The sequence below is a fragment of the Mugil cephalus genome, chromosome 4 (genome assembly GCF_022458985.1).
Source record: "Mugil cephalus isolate CIBA_MC_2020 chromosome 4, CIBA_Mcephalus_1.1, whole genome shotgun sequence".
Classification (NCBI taxonomy): Eukaryota; Metazoa; Chordata; class Actinopteri; order Mugiliformes; family Mugilidae; genus Mugil; species Mugil cephalus.
The window spans coordinates 17,541,878-17,554,568 of NC_061773.1; the positions used below are offsets into that span (position 1 = coordinate 17,541,878).

At 41.7% G+C, this 12,691-nt stretch overlaps 1 protein-coding gene across 3 annotated transcripts in view; it reads right to left on the bottom strand.

Moving 5' to 3' along the window:
* The window catches only part of chd6 (chromodomain helicase DNA binding protein 6), a 111,411-nt gene that overhangs the window by 24,337 nt on the left and 74,383 nt on the right, over positions 1-12,691 (bottom strand). For all 3 annotated transcript variants that reach the window (XM_047582317.1, XM_047582318.1, XM_047582316.1), the window contains exons 15-27: positions 12,354-12,497; positions 11,613-11,711; positions 10,525-10,681; positions 8,731-8,941; positions 8,313-8,508; positions 6,500-6,664; positions 6,160-6,339; positions 5,758-5,868; positions 4,320-4,522; positions 2,898-2,978; positions 2,662-2,780; positions 2,151-2,310; positions 1,467-1,556 (exon numbers count right to left, since the gene is read on the bottom strand). In XM_047582317.1, the coding sequence (XP_047438273.1) occupies positions 1,467-1,556; positions 2,151-2,310; positions 2,662-2,780; positions 2,898-2,978; positions 4,320-4,522; positions 5,758-5,868; positions 6,160-6,339; positions 6,500-6,664; positions 8,313-8,508; positions 8,731-8,941; positions 10,525-10,681; positions 11,613-11,711; positions 12,354-12,497 (1,916 nt within the window). The remainder of the gene's footprint in view (positions 1-1,466; positions 1,557-2,150; positions 2,311-2,661; positions 2,781-2,897; positions 2,979-4,319; positions 4,523-5,757; positions 5,869-6,159; positions 6,340-6,499; positions 6,665-8,312; positions 8,509-8,730; positions 8,942-10,524; positions 10,682-11,612; positions 11,712-12,353; positions 12,498-12,691) is intronic.

Sequence of the window (12,691 nt, forward strand, 5' to 3'; positions counted from 1 at the left end):
TGGAATGAATCCTTCTTTATACGTACAAATACAAAATAATGCAGTGAACTATTCAGATTGCAGGCCTGTGTGCACCCTAAATGTTTGTACTTGGATTACCATAACTGTATTGTCACAAATATGTAAGGACTCTACACCTCTGATTTCTGATACAGCTCCGGGTCCTGCCACCCGCAGAAGTTCTCTAATGACTCTGCAGTGGTAGGTTGTGTCAGAGATGGACAGGAGGTGGAGTATAGGACACTGATCATGGACTCTGTGGAGTGGTCCAGGGCAAACTGCCTAATCCTGAACGCGGACAAGACCAGGACAAGGAGCTGGTCACTGACTTCAGGAGGAAGATCGACACCAGTGGAGCCCATCACCATCCAGGGCCTGGAGGTGAAAGTAGTGGACGACTACAAGTACCTGGGAGTCCACATGAACAACAGACTGGACTGGAGGGACAACAGAGATGCTGTGGACAAGAAGGGCCTGTGTAGACTCTACTTTCTCAGGAAGGTCAAGTCTTTCAATGTGTGCAGCAAATTACTAGAGTCTTGCTACCAGTCTGATGCAGAGAGTATCCTGTACTCTACTTTCGTTTGTTGGGGGAGTAGCACCAGCAAAAAAGACATCGGTAGGATCATTAAAACTGATCCGAAAGGCTGGACATGTGATCGGTAAGGAGTTGGAGTCGTTTGTCTCAGTGAGGGACAGGAGGATACAGGATATACTGCCCTCCATCATGGATAATCCATCCCATCCACTACACCAAACATTATATGGACAGAGGAGCTCATTCTCCATCAGACTGATTCAGCTCTGCTCCCATAATGAACCCCTCAGATCTTCTTTTATTCTCTACTCTGTCCAACTGTAGAACTGCTCATCTTTCTGTAACAATTAAGCCACTTCGACCAATTAATTTCCCTTGTGGATCATTACAGTCTAATACCGTAAACAGATCTGCTACCTTTGCAACCTTAATTACCGGTCACCAGAAGGGACATTAGGACCTGCAATTAGAAGCGAGAACGTGAATAATTTAACATAATTGTTAAATACATATGAAGTATCAATTAAAAGTATGACACTTTTTACAGTGGTCCCATCAATCGTAACTTTAACTTCATTTTGTTTTTAGAAACTTTGTGACAATAACAATGGTTATAGAGTACTATAATTTAAAAACTAAAATGGAATTACTTTTCTTTGACAAAAATAAAAACAGGCATTTTGAAAAGCCATTTTTTAAAAACAAAACTTAACACTGGTGTTGAACACTGATCATTTTAAAAGAAATCACTGGGACACAGAGAAGAGCAAAGACGCCTGAGTAGATGGTGAGTAGGAGGCTGAACGAGTTACATTTCTGTGAAGGTTCACATCAAGGTACAGCCAAAGCTACACCGTGCCTATGCCCTAGAAGTGTTGTGAGACCGTAAATCTGGCTTTGGTTAAGAGATATTTTGTCTGTTCCATACCTGGCAGGTATCCCTTCAAGAGCTTGATTGGCAGCCTCACCCAAAACTTCCACCTTTAGGTAGTACAACATCCGCACCCTCAGCAGCACCCTGTGGAGCGAAGACACACGACACGAAGTTTTAATAAACCCTCACTCAATCTACAAAAGTCCTGACAAACACTCTTCCCCTATTAAAATATTGTTTTCAGGGTTAATTTCATTGATCTAAACACTGTGAGAGCAAAACCACTTTATTAGTGATGATCTTTGTCTTTTTAAGTGTCTTTTCCTGATGCTTTGTAATCATATTGTTACGACAAGTGAGAGTCCTTCCGTCAACAAGCTTTCCGAAAGTTAAAAAAAGAAAAAAGGCAATTCTGTTGCTATACAAAGTAGGAGTAAACATTCCACATTGTAAATAAATAACACACTTCAGGGTGAAATTAAAGTCCTTGAGCGACTATAGATTTAACAAGCAAACAGCTCTGTGTCTACAGTCAAGCTGTGCTGTTGTGTTGTAAGACGCTTCAGCAGTTATTTAAACATAAACTGCTGATCGGAGTGTTTCTAGTAGCTGCAGATCATAAATGATAGATGGTTGAACAAGACCAAAAATAGATATAAACAAACAAAAGGAGAACAAATATATCGTCATGTACAAGACTGAGCAAGAGGTCGAAAGACAACGATACTTGTAACTGACTTGTTGCAGTGTTGTTTGAGATGTTTCTTGTAGCTCTCGTCCTGCAGCACCACCTCTGGGTTGCAGTGGACCAGCCAGTCAGCGTTCTTCACCTCAGGAACATTCAGCTGATTCTTCAGCTTCTTCCCCTTCCTACCCCGAGGAACCGGAGCCGATAAACCTGCAACACCGAGACTTTATGCTAGTAAACTGCATAAAGGGCATATTCAGACCTTGAAGAAGGTCGCGTCTGGGTAATGCAAGCGGTCAGCGTAAAAGAGAGGTAAAAAAAAAACACACCCAGGACGCAGTGAGACTGAGTTTGAGACATCTGATCTCTGACCACATTTGAAGGTGATCTGGCCACATTTGACCTTTTACGCTTGGTCACAATGAGTCCTGAGATGGGTTTATTCATGCTTAAGAGTGTGAAACTTCTCTGAAAAGACCAAGACCATTACCTTAGCTGTTTGAAAGTAGGTTAAGAACTGCACGGCCTTAACTTTACAAAGTAGTATAAGCGAATCCTAACCAGAGTGATTGAGCAGCGCCTGGTCCTGGCCTTCCTTTGTTGGTGTGATCAGATCCCAGATGAAGCTCTTGATCTTGTCATCACCTTTGTAGTGTCTCAGGCAGTAAACCAGCAAGGCCCTTCACCAAATAAAGAACAGTTTGTTTGAATAGCATCAGGGCAGTAGAGCACAGAGGCTGATGTTTCTAAGTGTTTAAGTCACTGTAAATCAGGACATTTCACAATTCATCACTCACCTGCATATCGCCTCCATGTCTCTCTCAGCCAGGTGCCACTTAAAGCGGCCGTGGTTCAAGATGTCCTTCCACCGACCCCAGCTGGAAAGGCGGAGACGAGACAAGGTGTCAAGGACAAGAACAGAGGAACAGAGAGTTCCATAATTCAGCAGGTTGCAGGAATGAATGTACTCAAGCGAACCCACTGTGAAACCTTTGCTCTGGCAAGAAACCAACCTTGTACACGACAATGAGTTTGAGATGATTTTGGTTGTGCATTGTGAAAACCTTATGGGATGTTGCTGCCAACTAATACCACTTTCACATCATTTCAAAGTAGAGGGTTGACACAGGATTTTCAGACCCTTGGTGTGCTTTCACATCGCCAGCAGTCCCCGGTCTGACCTCCGTCTGTGAGAACTCCGTGTCTGTTTTTCAATTCCGTTCATTATACATTTAAGTGCACTGGAACACTGCGAGGTAAACAATGGACGGCATGGTGCGTCCCATGCCTGCTGCTCATCCTGCTGTTTATCAGGAGGTTTTTAATGGTTTCAGTTTGTTGATGACCTGAAGAATGGACCGGTCAAACCCCTGCTCTTTCTGCTGATATTAGAATAAATCAGTGTGTCCTGCACAGTGCCTGATATCAGTCGCCAAATCTCCTCTTCTCCATGGATGCAGAGCAACTCCTGGATCTCACAATCTTGCCAGTGCGTTGCCATGATCAATAAAAAAGTGTGGGATATAGCTATATAAGCTATCGGTGCAATTTCCCGAACGTGACGCAGGGCTAGTTCACAATTGCACTTCCATCTACGATCGTGTAACAACACATTCGATTTGTTTGATTGAAAAAATGGACAAAAATCTCTGCCCTTCAGAGATTGGTCTCAGGGAGACCTACAGGAAGACTGATCTTCTGATATGATCTGGGAGTAGACCAAAACTTTGGAGGAGGTACATGAACGTCATTGTGTAAATTAGCGAGTTGACAGGGGATATCTGCTCACATTGAAGCTGAGCCAAGCTTACAGACATATCTGATTTGAATGGGATTAATATCACGGACGACCTTTGACGTTATTATAAATTAGCACAGGTTCCCAGGTAACACTAGTCGGTGTGAATTGGGCTTCAGTTAGATTTCAGTGTTTGCAATGTGCAGGTTAAGAAACCACATCTTTGTCACTTCCTGAACATCTAAAACAAAGCGAAAAAGACAATTTTTGGGGGATTTTCATCCAAGCGGCTTCTTCGGTTCTTAAGTTTGGTTTCAGCTTTGTGTTGGATATAACATGCCCTGAATGATTGGCAATCCTCTTGGACTCCTTTGTGCATGTTTAAGTGTTGTTGTAATTTTCAATTTTCACCCAGTTGTGACATGTTATAATCATTATTATTATTATGTATATATATTTTTTGATAAATCTCAGGTCTTACCCAAAGATCAGCAGATTCTTCTCGACCCGGAAACATTCGGCGCGGAGGTATCGCCGGCTGCGTTCGCCCAGGCGCCGCGTCCGACAAGGCCGCTCCTCCGAGTCGCTGTCCAGCTCTGAGAACTCCATCAGCTCATCGTCCTCGAAAGAGTTGTAGTGACGGGTCTGCTTCCTCACCCTGGGAGTGTCAATCACCAGAGACTCCTGCCAAAGAGAGCGAGCGAGGTGAGGATGGAAGAAGGGAAATAGATGTGAGTGTTTATCGTAAACAGATGAAGCGGGCAGGGAGGGATTTGTCGGAGTTCTATCTTGCGTTTGTTTTTCTAAAAAAGAGAAGGACACCTGAGGAAAAATAAATGGAGGAGAAAAAGAAAAAAAAAAAGAAAAAACTCGTTCCAGGGCTTTCCGTGTTTTTCAGGATTCAAGGCACGAGTCATTCCACACAAAACACACACACACACAGTGGGACAGTTGCAGTGTTTGGTGTGCAATCTGCTTCATTCATTAAGGCAGTCCATCTGTTGGAGAGGGGAGGAGAGGAGAGGAGAGGAGAGGAGAGGAGAGGAGAGGAGAGGAGAGGAGAGGAGAGGAGAGGAGAGGAGAGGAGAGAGGCATGCTTCTTTATCCTCCCTTATTTCACTAATATTCATCCTAACCTTCCAAACCCATGTGGGGTTCAACATCTCCTACTCTTTCTCTTTACCATTTAAATATGGAAACACATCTCCTCATCAGTAGTTGACACCAATGAGCCACATCGTTACAACCACTGACAGCAGACGTAACTAACACTGACCATCTTGTGACAATCAAATGTTTTGTTAGGAAACTTTTGGACCTGACACAGACCAGGCATCCCCAGCCCACAGCAAGGACACTCCTTGATGGCAGCACGCCATCCCCAGCAGGATGCAGACACACACAAAAACAATTTAACTAAAAAAAATAAACAAAAAAAACATGAAGGTCTTTTTCTGGTCTCCAAATTCCCCTAAATTCCAAACTGATCAAGTATCTATGGGATGCACTGGATCAACCACCATCCACAGAGGCCCCTCCCCTCAACCCACAGGATCCCCACTAACAACATCCTGTGCCCAGACACCACAGGACACCCTCAGAAGAGGCACGTCCACTCTCTGAGTCTTAACTGTTTTGGAGGCACAAGGGAGACCTACACAATAGTAGGAAGGTGGTCATAATGTTGTGTCTGATCGGTTTATGTTTCATCTCTTTTCCTTTTTCCTTGGCTCCATCGCCTACCTTTATTTAATCCTCCAGTTCAGTTCATTCTTTCCTATCTCCATTTTTCCTTCTTATATCTCAATCTTTACTTTCAGTCTTTGTTTTTAATATTCCACCCTGTCAGCCCCGGTTTATTTAAGCTCCTTTACTTCCATTCATCTTCTCCCGCTTTCATTCCATCCTTGGCTCCGTACCTTCTCTGACTTGGAGTCTATCTCCACCTCTGCGATCTTGGCCCACTTCTGCCAGAAGTTGGGGTCGTCCAGAGAGATGTCTGTTCTGTTACCAGACGAGATGAAACTGGCCTGAGGGGGGAAAAAAGGAAAAAAAAAAAAAAAAAGCAGAGTTAAGATACGATTGATGTGAACTGAATTCTGACAGATGCTGGCGCTCGACCAAACATTTAGACTGAAGCTGCCAACTGCTGAAGTTTAGCACAAACATTTAGAATCTGAAACGTTTGATGCTCGGGCCAAATTATTCAAAGTAGTCAAGTGTTTGACGGAAAAAAGCGTGCGACAGCAAAATAAAAATAAAGAAAAGCAATCAGTTCAGTTTAAAGTCTTTCCGCAGCTTTAGACTTTAAGGATTTACACCTTTGCAAACGTGGATCCTTTCCCCTCAGTCTGGATGGTGATGGTCTGAGTTCGCCTCTGGAGAATTTGATCAATGTCTTCCTCGCAGAACTTGGAGCCCTCGTCTTCTTCGTCCATCAGCGCTCCGTATGCTCCTTTTTTCAACAAATCCTCCACTTCTAGTTTAGAAAGCTGCTGCACCTGCGGAAACAGACGGACAAACAGGTTGGGCATTCTTCTGATTTCTCTTTATAATTCATATTCGTGTTTTAAACAGTGACGCCGTCGGAGAAAACGCCCAAAGGAATACGGTGCAGCATTTGGCAGATTATTAATACTCAAACAAGAGTGGAGCCGTTACCCCGTTGAGGCTCCCTTTACGGTTGATGTCCTGTAGGACGGCTTTGTCCAACCCGAGCTTCAGGCTGGCCTTGTCGAACATTTCCCTCTCGTACGAGTTCCTGGTGATCAGCCTGTAGACTTTCACCGCTTTGCTCTGGCCAATCCTGTGGCAACGCGCCTGGGCCTGGAACAGAGCAGCGACACGAGGACCGACGTTAGAGCAACTCGCTTCTATTAAATCTGTAAACGCTGTGGGATGCACTCGGGGGTTTTTATGAATGAACTGGAGTTAAGCCGAACGTGTGCGATTTTTGTCTGCATCAACGTTTGTAACACAATAATTGTAATGTTTTATAACCTGACCTTAATGTTGTGTTTTAATGGCCAATAAAACAGACACAACAATCACTGAAGGGAGATCTGCATCGAGAGATCAGCATGGGAGCCAATCAAGGCATTTTTATATCAACTGAATAACCAAAATTTATTTATTTATTTATTTTTAACAGAAATTAAAAGAGATTTCTGTTATACAATTTTATAATGCGGGTAGAGTGGGAGTTGTTGTACCTGTTGTAACAGTGTGAATGTTAAGCCACAGAGCTGTAAATTAAACCTTGTTAGCTGCTTGTTTATCATGATAAAACCATCCAGTGGTGTTTTTTTTTTTTTTTCAAACAAGCCAGCATACTTCTAGTTTCTTTACTGTTTAATGTAAAATGAAATGAAATCTGCACTGCACAGCTTTTCAGAGCGCGAGCATATGGTCATGCATTAGTTTATTGAACTTAATGCAGTTGCACACATGATCTGGGAGAATAGAGATGAGAAAAGCCTTTTTGAATCACCAGAGGAAATATTTATGTATATTTACATTAATTGTCCATCATCATTAAGTGTGATAATAATAAAACAGTTGAGTAAAATTATCATCTATTCAAACTTCTCCATATGGATTATGTTTTATATATTTTTATGTGTGTGTGTGTGTATTTATTTATTTTTTACAAAAAAAGGTTATTAATGATGGACAAAAAGGTTTTCCAAACAGACTATGATGACCGTCGCTTGCATTTTAACCAGAGTTAATCATTTACAGCATCGGTCTTTAACAGGGGTCTGCAGAGGTATGTTGTCTTTCAGGAGCTGTCTGGACATCGCACCGTTTCACACAGAGCGCTACACTAGCTGAGACCTGTCAATCTAAGCCTCCTGTGCACAGTAGGACCCCATATTCAGCCCCCAGGTGAGTCCCCAGACTCACACTGCTATGTTTATATCAGGTGTGTTTAGGTCCAGGGCAGTTGGCCACCCTGCTGTTGCACATGTTTGGAAAAAAAAAATTGAACCAGTATATTATTTGAATAGCTGAATACAAAATGCAAAATGATATATATATAATTAGGCTGCATTTAATAAACTAAATCCAACATGGCAAATTCTACTAACAGTTCCACGACAGACAAACATTCACAACCACTAAATGCCGAACGCACGGGTGGAAGATATTGCTCATAACTCCGCTGCCTGATTCCAAACGTGCACTGCATCAGCACAGTGATGAAGATTCATACCCACAGACTTAAGCAACACTTCACCGCTCACTTCATTATTCAAGTCATCCTTTGAACCAAACATTTCCTGAACTACCGCGGTCCCAAAAGGCAACACAAATGCCACTAGATATTAAATGACTTCGACGAGCAGGAATTCATCAGAGTCAAACGGGAGCACCCTCCTTTCACTAAACAGATTCATTCCTGCACCCGCAGACACCCGGCTGTCGCCGGCCGTGACGTTTCCGGCCACGTCACGCGGGTCTCTCTGCCCACCTGCAGGTCGTTCTGAGGGTTCCAGTCTGAGTCGAAGATGATGCAGGTGTCGGCAGCCGTCAGGTTGATTCCCAGGCCTCCGGCTCTGGTGCAGAGCAGGAACACGAAGCGGTCTGAATCCGGCTTACAGAAGCGGTCGATGGCCGCCTGCCGCAGGTTCCCCCGAACGCGACCATCGATGCGTTCATACGTGTAGCTGGACGCAGCACGGAAAAAAAAAACACAACACACATTGATTTTAACAAAAAAATAAAAAAATTCTTTCTCCTCTTTGCCAAATGTTGCATCACATCACGTTCTTTGTTCACCTCTCCCAAATCTCAATTCTGCGTTTTTTTTTGTTTTTTTTTCATTTGTATCTACAATTCCCTGTCTTATTTCCTCTCTTCTCACCCCCCTAACCCGTCCGAATCCTCACCGTCTCTGAATGAGGTAGTCCTCCAGGATATCCAGACAGCGGACCATCTGGGAGAAGACCAGGACTTTGTGTCCCCCTGCCAGCAGTTTGGGAAGCAGCTTGTCGATCAGCACCAGTTTACCAGCTGCCTGGATCATGGCCTGCAGCTGGAAGTCTGGAGCGTCCGGACTGTGGCACTTCCTGAAGCTTTCCAGAATCTTCTCTTCAGCTCCTGAAAGAGAGGAAGAGAAAGGGAAAGTGGGTTATTTGTCAATGACAATGCATTACCTGGCAACCTCTAGTAAATAGTAATAAATATAAAGGTCGTTTGTGATCAGTGTAAAGCGTTATTTATTACTTGTTACTGTAATTTTAAAGTAATTAGTTACATTATCATATTACTGTCTTTCAATAGTAAGATATTTCCTTACTTTTAAGCTAAGCTAAACTAAGCTAGGCTTAACACTAACAACAGTACAATATAATGGCTGCAGTTATGGCTCATGGCTCAGACATATTGTGATAGAGATTTTTGAGAGAAATTTAGGAATTTAGAAAATCAATATTGCTAGAAGCCACTACTGTACATTGTAACCGAACACATAAAGAAAGCTGGCACCACGCTACACGTTTCCTTAAATTACTTGTGCTATCTTTTGGTTTCTAAGTGAAAATAACTATAATGTTCTTCGTATCCTCTCGTGTCCTGAAAATAATGAGCATATGTCCATCTCGTGAATGTAGAGTCCAACTCCATCACTTTCTTCCCAGTCAGCTGTTCTCTAGCACTAACAGGAAGTTAACATTTGCTCAGGTTTTTTCTCCCCTCTGCTAATCTCTATAAATGTACACAACTTAATTAATTTAATTGTAATAATAATAATAATTTATACTGTATTGATCCCGAGGGGATTTTTTTTCCCCCGCTGTTTGACTATTTGCTCACACAGTTGCGTGTACAGTTGGAGCAGTGGGCTGCTGAATGTGGTGGGTGCGCCCGGGGAGCAAATCGGGACTCGCTCAGGGCACCACAGCCATGGAGAGAGCGGGAGGCGAACCTGGGACCATTCGGTCTGGTTTAAATTTCATTGTAAAGCGCGTTACTGACATTTGTATGGCGTAAAATATTACAAATATTCATGTTTTTTAATCATTACCGCATTACAGCAAAAAGTAATGGGTTACAGTAACTGCATTACTTTTGCACTCCCAACACAGCATGTGATCTTAATCCTGTGTGAATTTGTTTGGTCTGTCATTTGTGAAATAAAAATGACACTGCAAATTTACCTATCCTATTTCAACTAACACAGAGGCCTAAATCTTGTTAAGAATTATCGTCTGTGTTACAGATCAGAGACGAACAAAATAACGAAGGTTAATGAGATGGATGGTGTTTTTTTATTAAGTTGATGATGAATAACATCAGTAAAAGTTAATCGTTAATCCGAATTTGAAAAGTAACTAAAGCTGTGTAAGTGTAGAAGTATAAACTGTACTGATATTACCTATTGCCTGTGTGACGTCTCCAGCTAAAACTAATCCCATGCAAGTAGAGCATCGTTTGTTTGTCTTTTAGAAAATGTGAGACCTGAAAACCTTTTTCTTTGTTTAGTCATTATCTCTCACCATCACTCTTCATTTCCACATAGCTTTGACCTCCTGTTGTTTGATGCTAATTTTTGTAAAGGCATAATAAATAGCTACTAAATGGCTCATTATTGACGAGTGGGGCAGAACAAGGACATGGAGTGTGTATGGGAAACAGAGCATAAATTATGCATGACACTGAAGTGCTTTCTCGTTTGTTCTTACCTGTGATCAGATACGGGTGGTTGCAGCACTTGCGGAGCTCCATCATGGTGTTTATGAGGTTGGGCATGTTGTGCTGGTTCGCTCCTTTAGACAGGAAGGAGAAGTTCTTCTCCAAGATGGCTCGGTAGTATTTCTTCTGGATGTTGGTCAGCTCCACCTGACGAAAAACGGAGGAGGGAAAAAGGTTTTATTATAGAGGCAGAATTTTAGTTTTTAGGTTTGACGCTGACAAATAATGAAGCTAATTAATTAGTCAAACATTATCCTGTGTGTTAGTATTCCAAAGTACAGGTTACATACTATGTGAGCAGAGGGAAATTTGTTAATTTGGGAATTCTTGCAGCTTGTTTCAGGACACATCAACTGGACTTTTTTCTCATGTGGTGTCCAGTTACTATTCTGTGACTGGTCAGAAACTGGACATGGGTGTGGACAAGGTGGAGAAATGGAAATGGGAGGTCTCTATGAAGACTTCCCCAGAGTTCAGCACTTGAGTTTCTTGTGTAAACTACCTGTCCATAAAAAAAAATTTTTCTTGTTCTCGCAGCCTTAGAAATGGTGATTTCAGGCTGGTATCAGTGATACCGGTCCGATACTTTGTGTAAATAAACCCTAATGTGTTGGGTAACCTTAAAAAAAAGTAGTGCGTTTCAAATCGTAGCTTCATAAAGAATACAAGACATCAGAGTAATTTATTTATTTATTTTAAAGTCAGAAGTATACTGAGGTAGTGGCCTCATTTCCTATGTAGCCGAGCTAATACAAACAAAAGGACGCGATCATACAAAATATGTGAAAATGCGTTTCAAACACAAAAAAAAAGAAAAAAAAAAGATGTAAGTAAAAATAATAAGACGATTAACATAAATTATTGTTTAACTATTAATATAAAACCACTACTATAAAATGAGGACTGTGTTGCCACAGCTCAATAATTTACTTTAAACTGTGTGTTACTACATCACCTTAAACGACGTAGTCAAGAAGTATCAAAAGTATCGATATTTTGATTTGAGAATCGATTGTAGAGCATAACGACCTGGCGTCAGAAGTATCGATATTTCAGTATCCATCACACACATCTTTACCTCTATGATGGTCTCTTCTTTCGGAGCTAGATTTTTTTCCACGTCATCTTTCAGTCTTCTCAGCATCATGGGCTTCAAAATGGCCTGAAGCTTCTTCACCTGTTTGAGAGAAAAGACGAGGTGTGAATGTGATATGAATATGATACGAATGCAAATACATAAGTTCTCCTGTCTGGGTAGAAGTTAGCAATTCTTTATTTTTTGTGTTTGTACTGAGGAGTTACTTTTTTGCTTAACCTCTTAAAGCCTAGACCTCTTTCTCAGACTACTGCTTTAGAAATTTCGTGCCCTGAATAAACGGAGTATATCTGAGCAGCTGCAGCATTTAACTATTCAAGTTGCAAGCCTGCAATTTATTTATTATTATTTATTACCTTAACGATAGTTATGAGTCCCGTCCTCTCAAATGCACTGACAGACAAATTATCTCAGGAGGATGGGTTCAGCTATTGTACTGCTTTCGATCATTTCTGTTTAGAGCCACTTTAATTTGAAGTTTCAGAAAACATGTTTTCTACTTTGTCTAAAGACGACACATAAAATAGCTGCAGAGATTAATATCGTTAGTTGCAGTTTGACTAAATGTAAAAATTAAAAGTGGTCAAAAAGGCAATGACTTATCGTCGACCAGAGCTGTGACAGTGGCTAAAAATGAAGACTAAGACTGAATCAAAAATGTCTCTCAAAATTGAACACTGTTCAGCACAGACTTGTCCCGGCAACATGAAAATAATTCTGCACCTGCTCATCCGTCTTGAGGTCTCCAAACTCTTCCAGAAAGGAGGTTTCTGAAGGGAACTGCAGCGGCTCCAGGAAGTTCAACAGACTGAACAACTCCTCGACCGAGTTCTGCAGAGGGGTTCCTGTCAGCAGAACCTTGTGTTCCTGTAAGAATATGGACGGAAACGTCTTTTAAAAATTATGGAAAAACAACCCAAAAAAAAAAAAAAACACATAGGAATACCAAACACCATTTTTTTCCCGTTATGATATGAATGTTTAATATACCGGCATACCATTGTACTTGATTACACAGCGTTTAGAATGTTGCGCCGCGAGACACAGTTTCAGACCAGACC